We start from the raw sequence: 25,578 nt of genomic DNA on the forward strand, positions 1-25,578 counted from the left end.
TGAATTTTTAAAAATATCTTGCTTTATTTGGTTATCAATTTTATATTCATTCATTTTTTGTCTAGAATTGGTGCAACTACAATTCAAAAGCTTGACATATGATGTAGTCATTGGTCTATTGTTGTATACCATATGTGGAAAAGTAATGTCTTTCCAACATTGTTATCTTGTTTGGTTGCCCTCTCATTGACATATACCCTACATCCTCTTTTGTTCACATAACATTTTTCAACCTGATCATAAACATTGAAAAGATGTTGTAAAAAAGACAGCAAACAGGTTTTTTTCTTATATACATATGTAACACTCTTAAATGTGTCCATCCCTCAAATGTGTCTGCCTCACTGAAACATGTCTATTTTGTTCAAACGTGTCCTAAAAAACACAAATTGCCCAAATGTGTCCAACAATTTTGATTGTAAGAAAAGTGTCCATTTTAAGACACCTAAACATCTAAAAACACTTTTAGTACTAATATGTTCTCAGTGACGTCAAAACATCTATGGCAGTCATAAGGGTCTTGATTGAAAACATCAGGTTTTTGGTGGAGGGTAAGACACATGACATTTTAGGAGGGCACGCTTGTGAGTGATACATATATTAGTCATTGTTAAAGCAATCAATGGTTATAACTACTAAACAGCATCAGTGAAAACTGTCAGTATAAAACCTGACCTCCATTATGTCATCAGACACAACAAAAAGTAGCAAAGAAATCAATCTTATTATTAGACACAATAAAAATCTGAAGCATCAAGTATGAATTAGTGAAAGCCCAGCATATCTGAAAATCAAGTACGAATTAGTGAAAGCCCAGCATATCTGAACATCAAGTACAAATTAGTGAAAGCCCAGAAAATGTGATGAGAGATTCCATGCTCATGTGCTTCTATGAACATTCAAAGTAACTTCTGTGTTGATTGGAACCTTACAACTTTTAACATTATAAAGGAATATGTTACAAATTCATGGATTTGATAAAGACAATAAGCTGCATTTTTCAATCTAAAGAACCATACCTCCTGATTGGCAAAAATGAAAATTGGCAACATAGAAATTGACCTCCATTTTTCATGGAGAAATAAAATTTAAAAAGGATTGGTTAAATAGCTAGTTTTTAAGCTATAGCACTGAAACAACATAAAACATAATTTTCAGACAATCAAGGACCATAACTCCTCAATGGCAAAAGTGAAAATATTGAACTTGACCATTTTGTCACAGTCAGGATTTTACTTCGTCAAAATTATCTCCCCATTACGCCACCTAATTTTTTAATCTTAAAAATGGAAGACATTGTGGGGATGACATGATGTCAATTAAGCTCTTGAAAACCGATAAATTTATCCACATAGCTTCATTACGATTCTTGCATGACAGTTGTATTTTAAAAGACAAATGTATCTACTAGCTATTGAACATCATTAAATGTACTTTTAAGCCTTTTGTCAACTTAAAACAAATTTTCCGATCGGCTGTCAGGGGGAATTTTCGAAAGTTAAAGAGGTTAAAAACTTATTACCCTAGATACCACACACAAAAAAATGATTTTTTTTTTAAAGTTATGCATTTTTAAGATCCACTTGTAAAGTATGTGGTCAAGAACTTTAAGTTAAAATTTGTTATTTAAACACACCTATTCTGTTATCATGACTCATTACAAAGGTATTTCACTTGATCCATTTATTTCATTTTTTACTACTGTAAATTTTTAATGTTATCATATCAACCTGTAGCATAAATATATAAAAATAATAGAATCTGAAGCGAGAAGATGTATCAAATATGTTTGCTTTATACATTTTCAAGACAAAACAGTCAACTCAAACACGCCTGAACATAAAAAGGTGTACACGAATTTCTCTTTTCGATGAGGTTATTTCCCATTTTTAGGATTTTTTCACAAAAAACTGTCACTGGGGGCAAAGATGCAAATTAATTCTTTAAAAAGATCATTCTTTTATCTTTTTGTGGATTTTATGCTTATGCACAAAAAAGATCCACAGGTATTTGTAACTACCACAATCTTTAAGTACCATACAATAATTTAAGTAAAATCACGTATATAAGATGCAAAACATCCTAAATCATGCGAAGACATTAAACTTTTAAAGCCCATAGAAACAGATGTAAACAATTCAAATATACCAACTTGACCTTTTTTACCTTCTCTAATAAAGAGTTTCACTTCTTTTGTTTAATTTCAACTGGATATCAGCCTGGTAATGTCAGAGAAAAAAAGAATGAAATTTGAAACGTATTGATTGAATAGATCTCAAGTTATTGCATGGAAACAGTAATGATCCTCCAAACTAACTAAAAGTAATCACCAATGGGATAACCTGTTAAATAAAACAAATATTTACAACTATTATCCATAGCAAAATATCATTTAATTTTTTTACTTTTCTGAGCCTAATGATCAAGAATGACAATTTTCTGAGCCTAATGATAAAGAATGACTATTTTCTGAGCCTAATGATTAAGAATGACAATTTTCTGAGCCTAATGATTAAGAATGACAATTTTCTGAGCCTAATGATTAAGAATGACAATTTTCTGAGCCTAATGATTAAGAATGACAATTTTCTGAGCCTAATGATTAAGAATGACAATTTTCTGAGCCTAATGATAAAGAATGATAGTTTTCTAAGCTTAATGATTAAGATTGGTAATCATTTTAAAAGCACTTTTAATCCTTCAGTTATTTTGAATTTTCTGCTCTACTTTAAACTACCTACATCTTTGTTAAATATGCTAAAAAAATATAGGTGAAAGGGAAAAAAGGTTTAGCTTGTTACTATCAAATACCAAACATAAACTAATAAGCAAATAAATTAGATCAAGTATACACTTGAAAGCAGCTATAAAAAAAACCTGTGAGCCATTTTTAAAAAACTTATATATATTTTCTCGAAACAAATTTTCTGATTATGAACAATAAAAGAAATGATATTGGGTGTATGTACACGATACAAAATTTCATTGAAATACTATATACATCCAATGTATCAAAAAATTTGTAAGGGGTTCCCCAGAACCCTGTGTATCGCCTACAATTGCTGCTGTCGGTGTAAAAGTCTCATGTTGACTTAAAAAGGGAGTCCACAGAATTTAGAAAAAAAATCACTTTCTCTTTAGATGCTATTTCTTTGCCTTGAAGATTAGCTTCTGTCCAAGATTCATAATAATCCATGAAGGTTAACAAACTTATGTCAAAAAACTTTAATCCCAGACTGTCCATCTATCAAAAAAATACTGAAAATGAAAATATATTTTCAAAAGTTTGCTTCAGACATTATCTCTTAATCATAAAAAAGTTTCATAAAATTGTATGAAGGTTTGACAAAGTATTTGATGTGTACCAAACTTTTACCCCAGACTGTATCTACTAGTTAATTGTAAAAAACTAAGTCCATTTATCAGTAAAAACAGAAAAATGAAAATAATTATTTTCAAAGTTTTGCTCTGGATACTGTATTTTGTTCATAAACAAGCTTCTGTCCAAATTTCATATCATTCCATGAAGGCTTGACAAAGTTATTGATGACTGAAAAACTTTGACCTCAGACTAAATATGAATGTTAACTGTAAAAAAAACTAAGTCCATTTATCAGTAAAATATGGAAAAATGAAAATAAATATTTTCAAAATTTTGCTCTGGATACTGTATTTTGGTCATAAACAAGCTTCTGTCCAAATTTCATAAAATTCCATGTAGGTTTGACAAATTTATTGATGTCTTATAAAACTTTAACCACAGACTGAATCTAAATGTTGACACCGCCGACGACAGGATATAGGATTGCTATGTCTTGCTTTCAAGAAATAAATTTTGCAGGCTCGACAAAAAACAATTATTGCTTTTGTTTATCTTGACAATTATTGTTGAGGTCTTCTATGAAGAACACAAGACCTCAAACCTTATAGGGGAGTCATCATCATCAATTTAATCTCCATCTACCTCAAATGTATTTCTCTATAAAGTTGTCTGACATAAAAGTGTAAATCCTGTGTAATATATCATGATGGTCACTCAACAGTGAATATCAGTAAAAGCTTATTTTGAAAATGATAAATCTATATCCATAAAATAACTGCATAAAAAAAAGATAACATGTAAACAGTATATTTTAAGTGTATTTTAAAACCTTGTACTAAATTGTCACCTCACAATTTCAAAATAATTACATAATTATGTAAAATATTCAGCAAATTAAATGTCAGAAAGTTTACGTGTCTATTGATTGATATCAAAATAAAAAAGATATAATCACTGCAATAATGATATCTTCCATAGCTAAAATTTCAATGTCAACTTATTTATTAGCACACTATTTAGATTTCAACTGAATATTTGAGTTGGTCTAAACTAAATGCAGTATGAAGGGTTATCAAAAGAAAAGAAAATGAACTAACCGTGAATGAACAAATTGCAAATGAACAGTGTTACAAATCAATCTAATGAAAAAAACACACCTCTAGAAATTCTACATATTCTTACCTCCAAAACCTAAGGAAAAAATGCAAGTTTAGTTCTAGAATTCTTTGACATTTAACCTTAATAGTTTTTTTTTACCATTTACTTCATAAATAATTTCATTATTCTGCATACTACAGTATTTCAACATGAGTTTTGCATGAATACTTCTCACACAAACACATACATATATACATGCAAAAAATACAAAATTAAGAAACAAACAATCTGTATAGTCTGCATTTGAACAAACTATTAAAGAGTAAAAATTAACAAGCATTCTGAGAGTATTGCATGGCAATACATAGTCCCCTACCAGGTAAAAATTCGTTTTACTGGAACAAAATGCTAACTTGTTCTAAAACTTGTCATGGTGTAAACAAAAAGTAAATATCATGTCAATATCTTCAAGCATGACTAAAAACAGTGTGGAAAACTGATTATATGAGTGAAAAAAACATTAGATATGTTTAATAGTTCTCTAAAATTAGATATGATGTAATACAGTGTATATCTATTTTCAAATTATAATCAAATATAATTAATAGTTCCAAATATTTTTTCTTTCATTTGTCACAAACTAATATAGATTTGTAACTTATCTATAAAATGTCAACAACATTTATCTACACAATGTAATGTATTGAAATATATACATTAATAAAAATAGATTATTATCTAATTAAAGGATTTCTCTTTATAAATATTTCTTTATATATATATATAGCATTCAGAAAATTAGTTTATACTAAATAACAAACAAACCTGCTAAAAAATTCTTCAAAAAATTTAACAATGAATGTCTTTTAAAAAATGAGTTATCTCCCTTTGTACAGAAATATGGTTTAACATAGTACTCTGACATTAGATATGGTCCAGAGTTATGGTCCATAACTCTGGACTAAATTATCAGACCGGAACAAAATTCGAACTTGATCTGTAACTTGTCATTATAAAACAATGTACCAAATATCAAATCAATATCTTCAAGCATGAAGAAAAAAAGTGTGGAAAGCTGATTTGCCAGACTGACAGAAGGACAGACAGACGGACAGACAGACAGACAGACGGATGGAGTGCAAACCTAAAGTCCCCTTCGACTTCGTCAGTAGGGGACTAATAAATATAGTATACAAAATAGTGCAGAAAAATATCAGTACTTTTAAAATAATCCCTAATAACAGGCTATTGGCAGCAATATGTGTTCATTTGAAACTTTTAACACAGAGATGGAAAAAAGCAGGTGCCCAGTAGCCCATGGCCCCTTAAATTTGAGCTAGGCTACTAATATTTTCCACATATTTGCTTGGTCTTATAACACTGAACCACCAAAGATATTAACCTGGCTACAACTTGAAAATTTTTAGTACTTGAAATGTGGATTCTCCTTCTGTTGCAAGTAAGTTGCAATATCTCTCCACTCAAGATAGTTAATCTTTTAGATATTAAGCACACAAAAATCTGACAAATTAGAAATATAAAATTTATATATTGAAACTGTAGAAATATAATAACTTGTGTGCAAACACAAGATGGATAATGACTGCGGCAATCTAACCTCTATATGGTTTAAATTATTTTTAATCTGAGTAATGTATAAATGCGCCCAACAATGGTAGAAAATTGTCATAGTAATGACTTTACCTCCATAATCTGTCTTTGTCTTTATTAGTGCTACACCAAGGTCCAATGGATTCACATTCAACAACTTTGCAGCTGAAAAATAAACAAAACTAGAGGCTCTTAAGAGTTTGTAATGCTCACTTGAATATATGCCCAAAGTTGACAATGGCCATTCTAAAACCATATCACACCTATTCAAGTCTTTTTTTAATTTTACACAGAATTGGCCTGGATATTTGCAAAAATTTATTGATGTATTCTAAATTACCAGAATACTGAATAACTTCTGGCTGTGGTAATAGTCCACTGTTTTTCAGCTCAAGAATCAAGGTGAAAAAGGGTCATTTTCCAATTCCCGGGTTATTTAACGACCCGGCAGGTATTTAAAAACTCCCGGGTATGGGGTGAAATTCTTAGTTGTGACCCACAGGATATGGGTCAGTTGACAGGTATGCTGGAATGGAGTGAGGAATCTTAATAATGGACTATTTATATGAATAATAAGAGCTGTGTGGTAATTATAGTCACTTCATATATTTCCCATAGAACCCTAGGAGAACTTATGTGGCATAATTGCTGCCATTTATGTGACCCAATAACAATGTAATTTTATAACTTAGGCTCACTATAAAGGCTCCCAATAATAAATCCTGTAATGTTAAGAAGGATTTCTCTTACGGTTGTGGCCTGCTATCTATTTCCCACATGAACAGATATTTCTTATATCACACTAAACAGAGTGTGATATAAGATATACGTAAAAATGTGTTAATTTTGTTGGCCTTTCTTGTTTCGTAATTGCAACATTTCCATTGACTTTTTGTTATTTTCTTGTGTAAATAAGTCCAGCTCTATGTAGCCTGGAAGGTAGATTCGGTAACATCCAAATTAAGATGAGAAGATATTTTTGTCAATGGCCAAATTTCCATTAGTGTTTGATAATTTCATTACGTGTCTATATATGTGTTCTAACAAGGAATGCAAAAGGTAATTGTAAGAAAATTAAATGAAAGACGTTGGTTTTGACAAGAACAGTCACATTAAAAAAAAACTGTTGTATCAGGAGCTCACATGTCATGTGACTTTGAACATTGTAAATTAAGTAATGATTTTATACATTTGTACTTAAAAAACCTGTATAAAACCTTCTTATAAATCATAATTCCAGACATGTTAATCCCATATTGTTAAAAACTTGACTATGGAACACGGTTAACCTGTAAATTAATTTGTTGTGAAGAGACTACTCAATTGATCATCAATAATAGTTTAATAATCATGATTTTTTAATAAGCCTCAGAGATTAATGACATCTTAAAGCCATTGTCCTTTCATGTAAAATACTTAATGATGTTTTGATATGATGATTTTAACTTTTTAATTAATTGTAATAGCAAGCATGAAATACCTAAAGAGATAATCCAGACTAATTAAACTTTGTTTTTATCCTTTGACAAATTAATTAATGTTTTCAAAGCAATTTTTTTTTGGTACAGATTTATATTATCTTCTAAAAATTAGAATGAAGTTCATTTATTAATTGCTACAGAATAATCCTATCCATGCACATTTCATCAACATCAATTTTCTTTCTTAATAACTTCCCGTTTAACACTGCCTGTTTCTTTACAAACTAGCACACATCCATGAAATAATTAAAACAAGACAAATACTTGGTCTGGATTTGTGTTTCTGCATGCAATTGATCAACGCTGCATGTATACTGCAGCATAAATGATCATTCCTTACCATTAAAGCCAGGCAAACTTTGACCAAAAATTTCCTTGTACAATGAGTATTGTAAAAATAAAAACTATCAGCAAACAGAGAGTGGCTGCACACCAGATGTAAATATTACTTGCACACTACAACTCATCATTATCAAGCTTTTGACCAAATATAAAAGCATTTTCTTCAATATAAGCCCAAAAAAAAACTTTGACAAATGTTTTCAACCCAAGGTAGTTTGGACTGACGGACGGACAGATGGACAGAGACAAGAGGTTACTAGACCTGCCTTCGACGATGGTGATGCAGGTAAAAACCAAAATTGTTCAATAAACTCTTTAATTCGGCAACATTTTTTTGTAACCTGGAACTGGAATCAACTTTTTGTACAAAAAAATCCTGTTTCAATGGCTGCCTTACTGAAATTGAAGTTGGGACTTTTTAAAAATATCTGTGTGTGTTATATGTGAAGATTTTTTTTTTCTCCAGTTTCAAGGATCAAAAAAGGGGGTGCATGTTATGTATCAATGCGTTTTATAGACACAAAAAGACCTTCACTTTATAATGTTGTCTTCAGGAGGTCTAATTGACATTGCTATATATTCAATATAAATAAATTATGAACAAAGGAGAAGGTTCACGAAGGGTTAAAATTGGCCCTTAATTATTGATGTTTTTTTCAATCAGGCGAAAAATTTACAAATTTCACATAGAAATAGTTGAGATATTACCTTAAACCCAAAATATCTTCATTCTGGTACATCACATTAAAAAGACAGAAGTATTGACTCCTTAAGTATGCACTATTTGTGTTGTAACGTCAGTTTTGGTCAAATTTTCAATAATTCTTCAGTTTTTTACACAATTTACTTTGGCCGCCACCCACAATCCAGAAAGTGTTTGTGTCTAGGAATTCATAATCATCATTGGCAACTTTTGATTACAGAACATTTTGGATCCTAGGTTGCCACCCAAAGGTTTTCCTCAAGCTTTTAGGTCCGAAAAATGCACAAAATCATCGTATTTTGACAATATATTCAAAATGTGCTGATTCTGAAGCCAAGAATGTACTCTTATGAAGAGATTTATTTTTAAAAAGAAGTAAGGTTTTTGAAATAGATCCATTTATGAACCAAATTTTAGCAATTTTGAAATTTTATGAAAAAGTTGAAATTCAAGGCCATATTTGGGCGAAAGTGAACCTTGTCCTTTAAATAGAAGATTCAGCTTACCAGAAAGTAAAATTTGATAAAACAAATAGTATTACCTGTATTAACATGATCAAGGTTAACAATTTCTAAAGCTTCATTGTGTTTCTCTGCCTCTCTAAACTTCACCTCAGTTATATGAATAATAGCACCTAGCATGCAGTGTAGAATACCCATGTCCTAAAAAAGTACCCAAGTTTACATTATATCACTAATATCATTATTGTGTAGGAATAAAAGCTATATCCCTTTCAGATAGGTACGTAATGAAAAATTAATATTTTCAGTTATTCAACGTAATTTTTCATGCAATAGAATATAGCGAATTTAAATTTTGACATTCACGATATATAGAATTAAAAATGCTTTCTCTTAATTTTACTGCTTATCACTTAAATTTTGAATACTTTAAAGTGACCAAAATTTTTTGCAGTAATTTTCATTCAGTATTTTACCAGAAATTCTAAATATTTCAATCTATATTTGCAATAAATGTGTGTGTTTAATATTCAGAAAGGGTCTTATGACAACAAAAGAATTATCATCCATCATACCTCTTCATCAAAGCCAATTTGGTGTAATACACTCATCTGGTCTGTGTACATCTGACTGTACTCTGTAGTTTTGTTCAATAATTCAGGACTACCATTCTTCAATATTCTATAATATAGATATATTTCAAATAATTATTACATTGTAGACAAGAAACATTTATCTATAAACCAGATAGACAGCTGTTAATGTTTTCTTATTATAATAATTGCAGTAACTGTAATCTCAAAAGGCAAAACAGTGACAAATTTTCCAAACGCATAATAAAGAGGTTTTTTTTCTTCTAAATAATTTAGAATTTTATGGTTTAATCTTCTCCAAATGAAGAATGGTTGTGTATGCAGAACTTAATTACTATGTTTCAACAAGAATTATTAGATTCTTTTCAAATTTTGTTAAAATAATAAGCAAAATAAAGTTTCAAGATTAGAGCTATTTTCCTAATGCTTGTAGTTTCAAGGTTTGGTTGGCTTGCTTGCTTTGTTGGTATGAAAGTTTGCTCAAGCATTGTAATTAAGATTGACATCTGCAATTAATAAATAGGCAGGGCTTCAGCTTGAATACATTATACTCTGCTGTATACTTAACATCCAATAACATTTAAGTTTAATGTATACAAGCTGAAGCCCCACCTATCTTTTGATTGCAGATGCCAATCTTTATTACAATGCTTGAGCAAACATTGATACATACAAAGCAAGCAAACCAACCAAACCTTAAACTACAAGCATTAGGAAAATAGCTCCAACAATATTTAAATTAAATACTATTGAACATGCAGAATTTTAATTACCTGGACATTGAGTCATGTTTTACCATGTTTTTTTTTATATTTGAAAACTGTAATCAATATTTAATTTACTTTTTATTTCTGATAACATATATGCACATAATTAGTATTGTAATTGTAATTTTAAGACATTCTATCACCATGATGTTTTTTCAGTTTACCCAAGGAGGTCATGACCAAATATCCTATGTCAAGAGATTGTAAGACTGCATTTGAAGTGTATTGATCCCCATTAAACAAAATAACATTCTTTCGTAAACATCACAATATTTGGAGATCACCATCATCAAAAATATTCTAAATAAATAACCAAAGGAACAGTAAACCGTGGATTCATTTATTTCATATGTACCGATTTTCATTGATTGAGGAAAAAGTGTATTTTCGTCAATGTTTGCATACATTCCTATAGAAAATTTGTAATTAGTTGAGCATTTAAATTCATGGTTTCCCTGTAACCAAGAAATCTATGAAAATTGATATTCAACGAATTTTAATGAATCCACAGTATGCAAGCAAATATTTTAAAGAAAACAAATAAAAAACAGATGCAAACACTATCTCTCTTTCTGTGAGAGATAGATACCAACTTGTAATCTTTGGCTTCTTTCAGACTTAGTTCTTCCAATTGTTGTCGAGTGGCGCCAGCAAACAAGGAATAGAAAATATGGAAGTTCCCTTCATCATAACTATAATTTACCACTCTGGATTTCTCTAGCATGTAGTCACGAACAACAGCTGAAAAACAGGAATGTGCATTTTGCATTAAATAATAATGTGGTAGTAATCTTTTTGTTAAAAAATGTATAAGTTCTAAAGCTCTGAAATTGTCTTGGTTCTTATACATCCTTGTCTTTCAAATATTAGGCTATGAGTGTTCTTGATGATGGTAAATTAAGAAAAGAACTTGGGACGCATGCAATTAATACAGTGTTGTTTTCATTTCTTATACGATAACATGTGCTTTTTTCAGGTTGTAATTATTTCCACTACATTTCTAAAAGTCATTTATTATAAATATACTGTTTTGAATTCAATTGTTCATTGAGAGAATTAAGAGTGTCTTTTGATTTAAATCTATCATTTCAAAAAGAGATATTTTAGTCCTAAAATTTCCTTGATATAAACTTTCAGGCAGTGGTGCCTATGATATGTGCATCTGTAAATTCATTAAAAAGAGAGATCCTTAATTATCTAAAGCCATCAAATAAAATTGTTATCGTTAAAGTTTATATTTTACCTCCAAGCACTTGTCCATTTTCCTCAAAACTTAGCTCCAAGAACTTTGCAAATCTACTGGAATTTTCATTCATAATTGTCTGTGCATTACCAAATGCTTCAAGCAGGGGATTCACCTTAAAATATTCAAGAATATAATAACAACTGTAACTGTTATAACTGCTTTACAGGAGTCTAATTAAAGAAAATCTCTAAATAATTCATTAACTAATTCCTTCGCACATATGAAATACATCGCATATATGTCATATATCTAATATTTTTATACACTTCAATTCATACTTAAATCTTTTTAATTTTTGTATCATTTGAATTCTGTTACTAGCCACTTTGAACGAAGCAACAGAAATAGGCATCTATAAAAGCATATTAAGATGAGCACACAGTTGATAAAACCATTTGCATATGTCAGTTTAATAATATATCTATCTAAATTACAATTTTTTACCTTCACAACTTTGTCGTGTAGATCGTCATTTCCGTGTGGACACATATGAACAAAATGTTTGACCATGAGTTTGGTACTTTCGGTTTTTCCAGCTCCTGACTCACCACTAACCAATATGACCTGATTAGTCTCTGTTTCACGCATCCTTTGGTAAGCCCGAGCAGCCACATTAAATATGTGAGGTGGTGCGCTAGCTTCAAACTTTTTCCAATCATACTGTTCATGTTTCTAAAAGTAATATTGCTATTCCAATGAGTACATGTTGGTTCATATCTGATACATCATTGCTGTAACATGTTTAATATATTTCCAATAGTGAATCTATTTTTCTATCATAAACTTGTAATTTGTACCAAAGAACTCATTTATAAAAGCAAAGCAACATCAGTAAATTAACTCCCCTTCACAAAGTTACAGAACAAAAATAACAAGATGAACTGTGAGCAATTATACTCATTCCCAATGTTGTTGACTAAATGTGACAAAAATTTCATATATATTGTTTGTGCATGATATTGTAAAAACATTCTTTGGCAAACAGAAAGTAAAACATCAAAGAGGACTGAAAAGATGTCACACTGTATGGCATAATCAAATGAACCTTGGTGCCATGTACTAGTATCAAGAAGTAATGTGTTATAGTTGCTGAGAAAAATTTGACAAAAGTTTCATAGATGTGCATGGCATTTTTAGGATAAAAGTTTTGACAAACAGGTAGTAGAACGTTGAAGGACCTGAAAACTTGTTATAGGGTATGGCATAAACACAACACAGAATTGATAAAACTCTGATGAAGCTTGGTTCTATATATCAAAAAGCTATTACTTGTAGTTAAAGGGAAAAACATGACAGAAATGTGTTATGGGAAGACAGACAGAGGTAAAGCAAGAACCCCACTCATTTGGAGGGTAGATCCTTATAGGATTACACACTTAACAATTATCTTTCTACATTGATTACTGATGATACTTTAAAGGAGGCAAGTACTGACTACTAACTAATGTTATTCATTCTTCTTAACTGATGCCCTAATCTAATATGAAACCAGAATAAACAACCCATATTTTAAAAAACAAACATATCAAATTCCCATTGTTGTAGAAATTTGAGATTAGTAGATGTTATCTACTTCATTAGTTATCATTTTCTGAAATGGTATGCAACCAGGTCATGCTTACTAGAACATACATTTTGTACTTTAATTCATGAAAAAAAAAATCCCTTGGACATGAATTATTTAACTATTAGCATAATAGTTAATACACATTTTAAAATTAAAACACAATGAATTAGCTTAACAATTCTATTTTTCCCATTTGATTTGTATATCCTCTCTGGCAACTCACATCACTACCTTGACTAAGGGGCAGAATCCTAAAGTTAGTTATTCAAGGGAAATGAAACTTAAATCACTATAAACACAAGATTAAATTCAGCAACTCTCGCCTTTAATTTGTTTGGTAAGCTGCCTTCTAATTGTTTTTCTTGATAAATGAACATTTCTAAGTGTTTTGTTTTTTTTTCATTCACTTGTCCCAGGTGTCAGGATGAACCTTAAAATGTTTATTTTTTTCTGTAGTATCTGTTGTACAGTCCACTTATTATCAATATGATAATTTTAAATTAAAGAGTGAGCATTTTATCTCCACTGATGATCAATATTCATTTATTCTTCTTTTGTTTATCAGGTTTAATCGACCATTTTCTACATAAGAAAATGTCTGTACCAAGTCAGGAATATGACAGTTGTTTTCCATTCTTTGGATGTGGTTGAGCTTTTGATTTTGCCAATTGTTGAGGGACTTTCTGTTTTGAATTTTCCTCGGAGTTCGGTATTTTTGTTGTTTTACTTTTTTGTACCCCCTCATAAGACTGTTCTAACCATGAGGCAGACTTGCCAATAATTTGACTCTTTTGGAAAAAATACCTAAATTATAAGTTGTTCATGATGGAACACAACATATCTTCCTATGACAAAACACGTCCATGAAAAATCTCATAAGACCTTCTGAATAGTTTACAAGTTCTAGCCAGTACACTTCTGAATAAACAGAAGTCATTGATTATATTATAATTTATTTAAGAAAGTATAATGCAAAGTATCATCAAACAAACTTACTATTAATAGAAATACTTACATTAAAATCAAATATTCCTAATTTCTTGTATGGATTGACTGCTATCAATATTTCTCCACAATTTGTCTGAAAGAATAATAAAAGAAAAATATTAAGAAAAAATATTTTTCAACCTAACATTTAGCTATGTCTATGTAGATTTGTATGATTAGGTGGTAAATGAGTCATTACTTCACAACAGCATTTTCCTTTTGAGAAAGAAAAGAAAGACAAAAATTAAGACATATGCCACTGTGAAGCATGGGTTTGCCATATATTATTAAAAGTTACCTTTTTTTCAATTTTTCACAAAATGTAAGGAATGCAATATCCTTATCTCAGACTTTCATCAACAAAATAAAGCATTCATTTGTGTCTATGTGTAAAGGGGAGGGTATTTTGGTTTTTTTTATTTGTAATGCGATCTCTTTTTTTTTATCTTTTAATAAAATGCTCCGCAGGGCGCAGCTTGATACGACCGCAGAGGTCGAACCCTGAACAGTTGGGGGAAGTATGGACACAACATTCAAGCTTGATACAGCTTTGGATTTGGATTGTGATTAAATATTTGACACAGCATAGGTTTCTAACACAGATTGAATGTGGTCTAAGAACTTAAAAATTTTAAATTGGACATTCACCTTTTATGGTCCAATATCCAAAATCTAAATACATGGTTAGATTCAGCATATCAAAGAACCCCAAGAATTCAATTTTTGATGAAATCAAACAAAGTTTAATTTTGGACCCTTTTGACCTCAATGTGGACAAAGTTGATAACGGGGCCCAAAAATCAAAAATCAAAATACATGGTTAGATTCAGCATATCAAAGAACCCCATATATTCAATTTTTGTTGAAATCAAACAAAGTTTAATTTTGGACCCCGATTTGGACCAACTTGAAAACTGGGCCCATAATCAAAAATCTAAATACATGTTTAGATTCAGCATATCAAAGAACCCTAAGAATTCAATTTTTGTTAAAATCAAACTAAGTTTAATTTTGGACCCTTTGGACCTTAATGTAGACCAATTTGAAAACGGAACCAAAAATTAAGAATCTAAATACACGGTTAGATTCGGCATATCAAAGAACCCCAATAATTCAATTTTTGATGAAATCAAACAAAGTTTAATTTTGGACCCTTTTGACCTCAATGTGGACAAAGTTGATAACGGGGCCCAAAAATCAAAAATCTAAATACATGGTTAGATTCAGCATATCAAAGAACCCCATATATTCAATTTTTGTTGAAATCAAACAAAGTTTAATTTTGGACCCCGATTTGGACCAACTTGAAAACTGGGCCCATAATCAAAAATCTAAATACATGTTTAGATTCAGCATATCAAAGAACCCTAAGAATTCAATTTTTGTTAAAATCAAACTAAGTTTAATTTTGGACCCTTTGGACCTTAATGTAGACCAATTTGAAAACGGAACCAAAATTTAAGAATCTAAATACACAGTTAGATTCGGCATATCAAAGAACCCCAATAATTCAATTTTTGATGAAATCAAACAAAGTTTAATTTTGGACCCTTTGGACCTCAATGTGGACCAATTTAAAAACGGGGCCCAAAATCCAAAAACTAAATACACGGTTAGATTCAGCATATTAAAGAACCCCATGAAATCAAGAATAAAACCCCATTGAAATTGGTCAAGAAATAAGCAATTTATAGGAAGTATCTTCTTTTGCACAATCCTGTGCTATTAAATATTTCTTGCTATTGCGCAATACTGTACAATTGACAATTTCTTGCTATTGCGCAATATTGTGCTATTGGATATTTCTTGCTATTGCGCAATACTGTGCAATTGAAGATTTCTTGCTATTGCGCAATACTGAGCAATTGAAGATTTCTTGCTATTGTGCAATACTGTGCAATTGAAAATTTCTTGCTATTGCACAATACTTATTATATAATAATTTACACATCCTGTTTGGTGTGTATCTCCTACCATATCATTATTATTTGATTTTAAATATAAATCAGAAATTACCAACTTAAAATGGAAAATTTTAACAGAAACAAAAAAGGAAAAAAAGAAAAAAAAGGAAAAAAAAATAAATCCCCCCCCAAAATTTTATGAACCCCCATTATGATTCATCACCCCCAAACTCAATCCCAGCCTTCCCTTTGTGGTATGGTACCTTGCAGTACAATTTCAGAGAGATCCATACACTTGAACACAAGTTATTGTCTGGAAACTAGAAAAAAATGTGTTTTTTGGCCCCTTTTTGGCCCCAAATTCCTAAACGTTTAGGGCAATTACCCCCAAACTCAAACCCAGCTTTCCCTTTGTGATATGGAACCTTGTAGTTCAATTTCAGAAAGATCCATACACTTACACACAAGTTATTGTCATGAAACTAGAAAAATGCTTGTTTTTTGCCCCTTTTTTGGCCCCTAATTCCTAAAATTTGGAGGCAATTACCCCCAAAATCAATCCCAGCATTCCTTTAGTGATATGGAACCTTGTGGTACAATGTCAGAGAGATCCATACACTAACACACAAGTTATGTCTGGAAGTTACAAAAATGCTTATTTTTGGCCCCTTTTTGGCCCCTAATTCCTTTACTGTTATTACCATAACCCCCAAAATCAATCCCAACCTTCCTTTTGTGGTATTGAACCTTGTGGTAAAATTTCATAAAGATCCATTCACTTAAACTAAAGTTAGAGTGCGAAAACCAATGTGTCTTCGGACGACGCCGGACGACGCTGGACGACGATGACGACGACGACGACGCCGGACGACGACGACGCCAACGTCATACCAATATACGACCACAAAAATTTTTTTGCGGTCGTATAAAAAGTACTTTGTTGCAGACACTACCATAAATGTTACTATCAATTGCATATTTGTTAGTCTACAACACCAGACAACAATACATTACTAATTATTCAGAAATGTGATTCCTGTATATATTGCAGGATAATATTACATTTCAATATGCTAATTATGATATCCATCCTATAATTTTTTTGCACTGATAAAAACATCATATTATTTGGACAATAAAATTGTGTTCTGTCAGACATGAGAGGTTTAATCCAATGGTATGCAGTTCTCAGTTATCTAACATATATCTTGTGCAACACCAGGAACTTGTTTCTCTACCACACAGAAACTTGTGCACAGTGAATTATAAGATATCTAGAAGGAATAAAAGAAGGCTTGTGCTGAATATCTTTCAACTTAATGTAAACAATATCCTTCCATTTTGATGAATAAAAGGAGGTGACGTGTCTATACAAAATGTCAATTTGTAAAAATTGTGAACATACTTAACAGAAACAATAAGTATTTATCGAAAAAATGACTCTCAACAAATAAAAATTGTTAAAGGGTTTCACAGAATCTGCATCTTGCCAACAATTGCTGCTGTCAGTGTAAAAGTGAATGTTTGACTGCCAAAACTAAGTCCATTTATCAATAAAATAGAGAATTGTTTTTTTTTTGAAAATCTGCTTTTGCTTCAGATGCTATTTCTTGATCTTGAAGAAGTTTCTGTTCAAGTTTTATAGCATTCCATGAAGGTTTAACAAAGTGGTTTTAAAATGTCTCAAGAACTTAATCTTGGACTTTATGTAAATGTTAACTGCAAAGAAATTAGTCCATCTATCAAAAAAATACTGAAATGAAAAAACATATTTGCAAAATTTGACTTCTGGCCCGAGAACACAGTTATTTCGTAGTGAATTTAGATAATAAATTCAAATTAAAAAAATTGCTCTATCTCAAAAAGATTCTTACAGTGTAGTGTACAAATTATATCAAAGTTAAAGAAAAGTCTTTCAGCTCTAACTCAAAATATGGACAATTCTATGTTAAGGGGGTCTATAATTCAGTTTGACAGCTTCAGACATACTAATTTTTGACCTATTTCAACTGGACCAAATCACTACTTTACCTTAAAACTCATCACCCAAATTATTTTGACATGAATTTTCATCCCCTACTTAATATTTCATACATAAAATACAAAGGAACAAATTTGGAAAGTGTATGAAAAAAATTATAGTTATACACTGTCCACACTAGGGACTATATTTGTAGACAACGAAAGTCATAGGCCGATAACTGTATCCTCAGACCTATTAGGATAGAAAGACTTGACCATTTGTTGGATGTTTATTTTTTATGTTTAAAAAGAACAATTTCAACTATCAAGATTTGGGCCTAAAAAATTTAAATATTGCAAAAATTTGTCTTTTAAATGCTCTCATATATGATGTATATATATATGATATATTGTGTATTGAAGTAACTAAACACTCATTTGATGTATCAGATTTATTACAATGATTCAAAAGTCAAATTTATATAAGCCTGTGCCTGAAAATAGATATTTTCGAAATGAAAGTGGAAGGCTGGGGGCTTATATAAACATGTATTTTTTCCCACAAAATTAAAACTTTTTGAAGTTTTTTTTATTTTAAATTATTCTTCCATCTATATATTTGTAGGACTCAGATCCATGGCGGGTTCAAGATCTATGGCATATTTCAAATCTATGGTAAACATAATGTCATGCCCTCCCAAATCTGTGGCAGATTTTTTTAAATCCAAATCTATGGCAAGTTTTCTAGTTTCCTAATCTATGGAGGAATTTTTAGTTTTCAAATCTATGGCAGATTTTCTGCAAATGGAGGACCAGTCAATACGTATCTGATCAATGGCTTGCCTTAAACAAGTGGCATTTTCAAGAATTTGACAAATAACTATACCTGAAAATAATGTAGATAGTCCAATTTAAAGAAATATTATTTACTACAACAGTATAGGTAGTCTCTGTAATATAGCTGGAAAATGCTGTAACAGTAGATCATTTAAGGGAAAATTTAAAGAGTACCATAGGAATAAATAAATGGAGATTGTGTCCATGGGACACAGATGATGCCTCCGCTTGCATATAACATTATAAAGGGACATAACTCAAGAACTGTAAAAGTGACGCTACCCAAATTTGTAATTGATCTGAGTTTTGTGGTAATAAGCATTGTTTATAAGTTTCATAACATTTAGTTGAGGCAAACTAAAGTTAGAGAACGGAAACGAATATTTCAGCAATATTTCCATTTGTAATGGGGCATAACTCTTGAACGGTAAAAGTGACACCACCAAAATTCAAACTTGATCTGTGTTTTGTGGTAATAAGCAATGTTTATCGCTATTTTACGAAATTTTCCTTTGATCTTACTGACTGATAATTTCCTTTCTCAGCACAGTAGAGTGATTTGAAAAATTGTCGATAGAAACTAAGGAGGCACGTGCCGTTTTCAATGAAATTAACAACATCGTCATAGGTTAAGAACCGAGCCGTACCGGCTCAAGCGAGAAAATCAATCTCATTGAGATGACAAATGATAATCTATAAGTATAAGTTTCATAACATTTGGTTGAGGCAAACAAAAGTAAGAGAAAGGAAACGAAAAATTCAGCAATTTTTCCATTTGTAAAGGGGCATAACTCTAGAAAGGTAAAAGTGACGCCACCAAAATTCAAACTTAATAAGTGTTTTGTTGTAATAAGCATTGTGTATAAGTTTCATAACATTTGGTTGAGGCAAACTAAACTTAGAGAACGGAAAACCAATTTTGGGACGTACAGACGGACAAAGGTAAAACTTACTGCCCCCTCCGCTACGGCGGGGGCATAAAAATAACAAGAACACAGCATAGCATAGCAAAACAAAACATTAAGCAAGAAAAGCAAAAAGTATACCAAATTCACAGTAAAAACTTGTACAATTAAGGGACGTCAACACTAGGAACACAGACGAGGACAAGAAAACAAGAAGCAGAAGCAAACACAAAACACAAACACCATAAACACCAAAAACCAAAGCACAAACAATGTGAATGATCATAAAAACTGAGAGTAAAATCAGGTTCTCCGGAAGAGTGAGCAATTCATGCTTCGAATGCTACACCCGTCCAATGTCCAAAGGTTACAAAAAAGCCTATAGTAAGTAAAAGTCAAAAAAGAAACTTGAATTTAGCAGAGAAACACAAATATCAAAATAAAAAAACCTTTCAGATAGAAAGTCAGCATGCTTCTCAGGCATAAAAATGTAAACTGCTTAAAAGTGCTTATTTTGACCATATAATGCCAAAATGGGACATTTTTACACTATTTCTATCAAATAAAGATGTAAAACCTATACTTTTATTCAGTTTGACAAATTCATACCAACAAAACATTTCAGGGGAAGTTTCCAAAGTACAGTATCTACATTTTGCTGAATTCAGAAAACAGTTATTTCGCAGTGAATTTCTTTTTCAACAATAAATTCAAATTAAAAAAATAAATCACACCTGCTCTATCTCAAAAAGATTCTTACAGTGTAGTGTACTTACTACCTTCGGGACAAGTTATATCAAAATTATAGAAAAGTCTATCAACTCAACTCAAAATATGGACAATTCTATGTTAAGGGGGTCTATAATTCAGTTTGATAGCTTCAGACATAATAATTTATGACCTATTTCAACTAGACCAAATCACTACTTTACCTTAAAATTCATCACCCAAATTATTTGACATGTAATTTCATCCCCCTACTTAATATTTCATGCATAATACAATGTATATTGAAACAAATTTTGAAAGTGTATGAAAAAAATTTGCAAGTTATACACTGTCCACACTAGGAATTATATTTGTAGACAACAAAAATCAAAGGACGATTGAATGTGTCGTTGGACCTTCTGGCATTAATTAAGCTTCTGTAAAATTTTCAGATAATCTCTAAATTATCTACCGGTATATGTAAACTGCGAAAAAATAAGTCCATGTATCAGTAATAAAAGAAAATGAAAAAAAATATTTTAAAAATTTTGCTTCAGACATTATCTCTTAATCATAAAAAAGCTTCTGTCAAGGTTTCATAAAGTTCTATTAGGGCTAGACAAAGTTATTGTCAGATGTCTAAAACAAAACTTTAACCCCAAACTGTGTCTATTTAATGTTAACTGCAAACAAAAATTCCTTTTATCTGAAAAATTTGAAAAATGGAAAATAAATAATTGCACTTCTGATTATAAAAAAGCTTCTGTCCAAGTTTCAAAGTTGTTGATGTCTGAAACACTCCAACCTTAGAATTTATCTTTAATAATGATAACTAAACAACACTCAATATAAAAATAAAAAGATTTTGTATGATTGCCAACAAGAAGACTATCCACCAGAGACCATATGAAGTAGATATAAGCATTTATATCCCTCAACCTAATGATTGTAAACAATAAAACGTTGTGTACAATTTAATTAGTTTCTACATGTATAAAGATAAGGACAGGACTACTAAATACACATAACTGGTATCCTTCACTAATGCACTAGTACATGTTTCAGCTATACAATGAAACTAGCACTTATTATCAAACATGTGCATATGTATGACTGCTATTGGTCTATTAAAAGTTATAACAATAAATCAGATATGTCATGATGTGCATATAATGGCAAAATAAGGAAGAAACTTAATGTGTCAGTACAACAGGAATGCAACCCGAATTGTTAAATGTACAATCTGGAAATTTACATGAAAGTTGAGGTATACCAGGGGCATACATTGGCAACACAAGTTTATAATCATAATGTGGCTAATATCAAAAATCTGTGAATTTTTTGTATTAATTTTTTTTTTTTAAGAACAAATGATTTTCCCCATTTTTTTTTTAAGTGAAAGAGAATAATTATTAAACTATAATTTTCTTTAATAGTCGGTAAGTGGAACAAAACACAAACAAGATCATCATTATAGAATAATGTACCCAAAATCAGCTCAAAATCTGACAACATTGAAAAAACTGAATATTTGTACAATTTTTATCTAGCATTATAAGCAAAAAGAATGGAAACAATTTTCATGAAATTTTCAATGGCTGTATTTGTGTGGAAAGTAAATCATTGTGTATATGTTTTGCTAAAATTCTAGCATTACGATCTGTCAGAGGTTGTTTTAAATACACTTAGAATTATGTAATGATATAGTTTGAATGACCTTTTGTCTTGCAAGATAAAACACTTTTTGTGTTTTTTTTCTGTTTCCCTAAGAAGCAATTTAAATTTCTCAACAAAACCTTCTTATTCTAGTGATTTAATGTTTAAGTTCTCTGAAACCTGGGTACATATTCAACTGATAATAGAATAACGTTATTGTAATCAAGAATTCTCATATCTCAACAAATATGTTTTGCTCATAAAGTTTTCACTGACAGCTTGATTAAAACTGAGAGCTTTGAATAATAATAATATTTCTCACATTCACACATTTTCTACACATGGTATATCACATTTCGTAATTTAAATCCTCAGACATACAAAAAAGTCAAATGCATCCTGTTTTTCAATTGAGATGAAGGATTTTTAAGCAAGAAATCTAGTATGTGGTCAATACACTGCATTTCTTACATTTGGGAGAAGGGTTTATTTCACAATAGTAGCTTTCTCACTTTCCAGATTATTTTTGATTGTCAAATCTGTGTTTCACAAAAGATATCTTGATAAAGAAACTTAGGATCTAGTCAAGCTTCTTACTTTCTTGCTATGGGATTTGATTGCAACACTTTATATAGTTTCATATTCCAGAAGGAAATTCAGTTTAAAGCTACAGTTGTACCAGTAAATAACCTAATATTTTGATACATGACGTAGTATTCTAAAAATAAAGTGACTTTACTCACAAGTTGAAATTATATAAAATGCATTTTTTCATGGTCATTATTGAATTTTTCTTTCGAAACACAATATGTCGACTTTTGAAAATAACTTCAAGATATATCTAAATGAACTATTAAATAAAAGGTCAACTGACACTTCGGGCATTGAATACTCTTTTTTCTTTTTTTCCTTCATTTTGGTGTTAAAATTTGATTTAAGTAAATCAAAATTTCTAAAAATATTTCAAATTATGTTTAGTTTATTATTTAATGTAAGAATAAGAATATGTGGTATGGTTGCCAATGAAACAACTCTCCACCAGAGCCCAAATGACGTAGAAGGTTAGCAAATATAGGTCACCACACAGCCTTCAACAATGAGCAAAACTCATAACGCATAGCAAGTGTTTGTGTTTTTGTCCCTATTCAAACAATAACACAAATAAAATTAGTTTGTACATGCTGTCCCTCTATTCTCATTCTCCACATAAGAAAATTTCCACACAAAAATAGAGGGACAGCACATATAGACTACTGTTATTGTAAGATTGTATGAATAGCAACAAGAACACATCCATCTGAAGTGATAATAGGTAGAAATTAGAAGACACACTTTTTTGCTCCTTTTTCAATGTTTTATCATAGAGTTACATCTGAACATTACAAAAAGTATTCAAATATTTAGATAAGTACAAATAGATTTGTGCTAGTAACTTTTTAAGTAGTGGCAATGAAAAAATGTCCACTTCGCAACAACAACAAACAAGTGGCAAAATTCTAATCATTCTTTTATTCAAATTGTAGTCTTACTTGCCACTAATACAATTTTCATTTAGTAAAATGGCGGTCATTTTTGGATGCTGATGATATAGTTCATCTGCATTGAATCAATTGGCAAGTCCTATTGATAGTGTTCTTTTTTACTTGTCCACTTTGCAACGTCTTTTTTTAAGAAATGATGACCTCAAATCATAAAAAACGTGGAGTTTATGAAATAAAATGTATTAATCACAAAAACATGTATCTGAGAAACCATGTTTAACAACAATGGCTGCTAACATATAAATATTCCACTGCACAACGGTCCACTACACAACATATTGTTTCGAAGTTGACACAATCCGTTGCGTAGTGAACAATAGCGTTTCAGAGGGGACATATATCGTTACGCAGTGGACATTTGTGAATATCTTTAAAAAAGCTTGTAATATTTTCTAGTAGCTAAAATTGCAAATCAAATAGTTAAACCGTATAAAATCATTTATTTTGTCAGATTCTTGAAGGAAAATACCTTTAAATTCTAATTTTATAGCATGGTAGAACCTTAATTAAAATAATTGTTGTGAAAGGGACATCTTAGTACACCATGTTCACTTTGACAGAGTTGTCTAATTTACTGTTCAGTTTAAGGTTGCATATTTTGCATTTGGTTTATACTGATGTAAAAGTATTGACATGTACAACATTAAATCACTTATTTCTCAACATTTTTTTTTTCATTTTCCAGTTGTCAAAAATGTACATTTTTTGGAAAAGTCCAATATACACGTATAATCAATAATGGTCTACATAATGACTGCATATTCTGGTGTGAGTACTACTTTAAAAGTGTTAATTGGATGTTGTTTTAATTGTAATGGAGAGCATGATTCTTATTAGAAAATCACATTGTCTCCTTCAAGATTCGAACCAGGGACCTCTATTTTCAAAAGTCAGCGCTTTAACCTATTGGCCGCTGTGGCAATATGTGGAAAGTTAGTCCAATTAATTATGACGTCTTGAAAGGCTATTATATTTTTTTCTTTGACGCCTTACATCGCAGGAAGGCGTCAAAGCAAAAATTTAAAATAGCCTTCAAAGACGTCATAATTATTTGGACTAGTGGAAAGTATTATCTAGCAATTAACGTATTTACACTTTTGGTATTTAGCTATATTTTGCCTCCGAATGATCTTAGATCTATTCCAAATCACCTTTTGACGTCAGGCAACAATCACATTTTAATTGTGACGTCAAATGTTTTGAATTATGATGTCAAAATTTACGGGAACCTGTGTGATTTTACGTAATGGCGGACAAATTTGCATACAAGTGTAAATACGTCTATTGATAGTAAATAGTAAACAAATGTTATTTCTAGTATCTATATGTTAGTTTAACACAGAAAACCCCGAAAATAATTAAGATTAAACGAAAACATTAACCCTCTTAGTGCGGAGCGAAATTTCCAAACACTGTCCAGAAACGGGTCAATTTCAGTACAATATAACATAAACAGTATTTGTTATTCAATCTTGTATAGCAGCATGTTACCTTGCTTAATTGAAGATTTACTAAGGTATACATGTATAAAGCCAAGATGTTTATTTTTTCAAAAAATAACGTTAATTATATGACATCACATCACGTCATAATGGTGTTCACGTCACGTCCTAAGGAAGTTTCGCGCTTTTCAATTAACTAAAGCCAAGCACTTTGCTGTGTTTGGAAGAAAACGTTCAGTTTTTGCAACACAGCACTATATTTTACGAAATTTCAAGTCAGTTTTACATATGTTCAGTGGGTTTTTTCAAATCAAATCAAATATTTTATTGGATAAAGCACATATCATAAATATGATATTGCGTAATCCAACTGTACAGCATACATGACATATACAACATGACAAATAATGTAAATTAAACATCATGCATAACAAGAGAAAATTAA

At 30.7% G+C, this 25,578-nt stretch overlaps 1 protein-coding gene across 1 annotated transcript in view; it reads right to left on the reverse strand.

Annotated features, from left to right (window-relative positions):
- Positions 1 to 25,578, reverse strand: part of LOC127730360 (uncharacterized) — a 115,460-nt gene that overhangs the window by 75,086 nt on the left and 14,796 nt on the right. The window contains exons 2-8 of the mRNA XM_052238730.1: positions 14,207 to 14,272; positions 12,069 to 12,296; positions 11,622 to 11,736; positions 10,972 to 11,119; positions 9,594 to 9,699; positions 9,099 to 9,219; positions 6,125 to 6,196 (exon numbers count right to left, since the gene is read on the reverse strand). Of these exons, the coding sequence (XP_052094690.1) occupies positions 6,125 to 6,196; positions 9,099 to 9,219; positions 9,594 to 9,699; positions 10,972 to 11,119; positions 11,622 to 11,736; positions 12,069 to 12,296; positions 14,207 to 14,272 (856 nt within the window). The remainder of the gene's footprint in view (positions 1 to 6,124; positions 6,197 to 9,098; positions 9,220 to 9,593; positions 9,700 to 10,971; positions 11,120 to 11,621; positions 11,737 to 12,068; positions 12,297 to 14,206; positions 14,273 to 25,578) is intronic.

Source organism: Mytilus californianus, unplaced genomic scaffold (genome assembly GCF_021869535.1).
Source record: "Mytilus californianus isolate M0D057914Y unplaced genomic scaffold, xbMytCali1.0.p SCAF_2, whole genome shotgun sequence".
Lineage (NCBI taxonomy): Eukaryota > Metazoa > Mollusca > Bivalvia > Mytilida > Mytilidae > Mytilus > Mytilus californianus.